The sequence below is a fragment of the Rhincodon typus genome, unplaced genomic scaffold (genome assembly GCF_021869965.1).
Source record: "Rhincodon typus isolate 14 unplaced genomic scaffold, sRhiTyp1.1 hic_rhity00008089, whole genome shotgun sequence".
Taxonomy (NCBI): Eukaryota; Metazoa; Chordata; class Chondrichthyes; order Orectolobiformes; family Rhincodontidae; genus Rhincodon; species Rhincodon typus.
In genome coordinates this window covers 5,179-7,960 of record NW_025973727.1, presented here as the reverse complement: position 1 = coordinate 7,960, position 2,782 = coordinate 5,179, and the positions used below count along the sequence as shown (strand labels likewise).

The window sequence follows — 2,782 nt, the reverse complement described above, 5'->3', positions numbered from 1 at the left end:
CCCTGGACACAGACCCCTCTGACAGCGCGGCGGGCTGGGTGGGGAGGGCAGATGCTGTGGAACGCTCGATGCGGGAGTGAAGGTACCTGGTAGACCTGGTCGGTTGTGCTGTTTTTCTTCACCTTCACCGACACCGTGGTTCTGTCGGGGAACGCAATCCTCAGCTCCACTTCGGACACCCCATTGAAGTTCTGCAGGGCACAAGAGAAAATCGCGGACAATTTTCAGAGAAGGCTCGAGAATGACACAGAAACTGCTCCCCGCGGGCAGGAGGGTCGGTCACCAGAGGGAGACACGGTTTGAAGAGAATTGGGGGAAGCCGGAGGAGAATGATTTTGTTGAGATCTGGCACTGCCTGAGAAGGAGAGGATTCAGCGGGAACTTTCAAACAAAGGGGCGAGGGGCAAGTCAGAGACAGACTGGAAAGGGAGAGATTCAAAGGTGATGGGTTCAGGGTGGAGGCGGGAGTGGTTGAGACACGAACTGGAGGGCTCTTTCCAAAAGCTGGCACAGCAGCAACGGTCCGAATGGAATTCGAGACAGACACAGAGAGAGACAAACGCTGACGAGCTCACTCACCTCATCGGAGTCGGAGAGAAATTCCTGCACAATGTCGCTCTCTCCAATGACACATACTGAACACACTGTGAAGTAACAGAATAAGTAGTTAATGGGGTCGGGGGGCAGGGCAGAGGTTAAATTCCAGTTCACGTGGGTGTTCCACAATGTGCTTCCAGCCTCAGACAGAGCTCCAAAATCCTGCTTAGCACACCCAGCGTCAGCGCCGAGGGAGCGGGGCGCCGCCGGAGGGTCAGCGCCGAGGGAGCGGGGCAACGCTAGGAGGACAAGATATGTGGGAACACCAGCCCCGCTCCCCCCCCCAGCCCCCCAACACACCATCCCGACTTGGTAATATATCGGCTGTTCCTTCAGGGTCAAAATCCTGGAACTCCCTCCTTAATGGTACTGTGTCCCTACACCACAAGGTTGGGGGTGGGGTGGCGGGGGTTGGGGGGGGTGGGATGCATCGGTTCAAGATGGCAGCTCAATCCTACCGTCTTCGACAGTGGTGGGGGTGGGGTGTGTGTGCAGTTAGGGGGACGAGTCCCAGCCTGTGACACCCCTAACTCCACAGACAGATGAATTCATCAAAGGATCTCCTGACAACACCAAGGGGCCCCACAGTGGATGGGGGGAGAGGCCCAGAGTCTGTTTGGAGGGTGGGGGGGGGATGCAGGAGTCGGGGTGGGGGGGATGGGCTGAGACTGCGGGGCAGGAGTGGGAGGAACCTGGAGGCAGCAGACAGGGTGGTAGTTTCTGTGCCAGCCCCTTTTGCAGTTGCAAAGCGGCCAAGTGTCCTCACCTTTCTCCAAGTACTCCTCCAGGCCCCGGCGGCGAGAGTCCAGCTGTTGCTCCGACAGGGAGAAAGGCCACTTTCCCGGCAGCCGGGGGAAGGTGAAGTCAGGGAACTCGCGCTTCAGGTTCTGGTGCAACACGGCAAACTCCCGGTACCGCTTCCAGCACAGCTGGCGGCCTGCCATGTAGATGTGGTAGACCTGAGGGAGGCAAAGAGCGACATGGCACCGTCACCAGGCAAACCCACACACCAAGAGCCCGTCATCGCCTCCCCAGCCCTGACATCCCCTCCCCGGCGCTGTCCGTCACCCCCTCCCCGGCCCCGTGAACCCCTCCCTCCGCCCGTCACCCCCTCCCTGTCTCCGTCACCCCCTCCAAGATGGTTGCACTCCTCCGATTCTAACTCCTTCAATCCCAAACCCCCTCCATCGCTCCACCATTGGGGGCCGTGCCTTCCGCTGCCTATGGAGGGTGGGGGGGCCTGAGCTCAGGAATCCCCTCCCGCGCACGTCCTCCTCTGGGGAGCCCCTTAAAACCGAACTCATAGGCGGAGCGTTTGGGCAACTGAGTCTGGGTAAGTCTGGCTCGCGGTCGGAGGCACCGAGAAAAACGCGCGGAGCGCTCCCCCGGCGCTATACGAACGCGGGGAGTTGCTGGTAAATGCGCAGCCCCTCCCCCTCTCTCGGTCAGAGCTCTGGGGCTGCGTTATTCCGCAGGACGGTCACGGCCTCTCGCTGGGAAGCCCTGGAGACCAGGCGATAGGGACCGCGGCATAGCTCCATGATATAACTCACCCCCCTCCCCCTCCCCACTTCGCTCAGACACCCCAGGAGCTGTGATAACACAGAGCCCGTTCCAGTCATCTATTCCCTGGAGAAAAAGGTGGGGGTTGGGGGGGGGGGGGGTGGGGGGGGGAGGGGTGAAAAGAGTGTCAGGACGATGTGGGGGGGTGGTGAGTCGGGGTCGCCTTGACCTCACCATTTCTGAAAGGGTACAGGAGATATTTCCACTGGCAGCGGCAAGGGGGCAGGAGGGGAGATCAGACCCAGAGGGGTTATCACCAAAAGGGGTCAACCCAGTGAGGGTTTTTACAATCTCTTTTCCTTTGTAACAGGCCATCTTACCAAGGGCTGGCCACCTGTCATGGTCAACCCTGCACCGTCTCGGAACGACGGAAGTGCTCATCCCCAGAGCGGATGGGGATGGATGCCTGCTCGGGGAGGGAGGGAACCCGTCGGAATTCTCTCCCCTTGCCCTGCTGTCAAACCCGTTTGTGACCGGGAGCGATTTTACCTCTGTCAGGGGGTTAGGCAGGCAGAGGCAAGGATTAAGTTGAGCCGTGATGGTACCGAGTGGCGGAAGGGGCAGAATGGTCGGTGCCGGCTCACGGGTTCAGGAACAGAGGGAGAATGGGCCAGTGAGGTGG

The 2,782-nt window shown here is 60.1% G+C and overlaps 1 protein-coding gene across 1 annotated transcript in view; it reads right to left on the bottom strand.

Moving 5' to 3' along the window:
- The window catches only part of LOC109926561 (sorting nexin-27-like), an 8,845-nt gene that overhangs the window by 916 nt on the left and 5,147 nt on the right, over positions 1 to 2,782 (bottom strand). Inside the window, 3 exon segments of the mRNA XM_048594317.1 lie at positions 64 to 191; positions 580 to 644; positions 1,364 to 1,556. Coding sequence (XP_048450274.1) covers positions 64 to 191; positions 580 to 644; positions 1,364 to 1,556 — 386 coding nt within the window.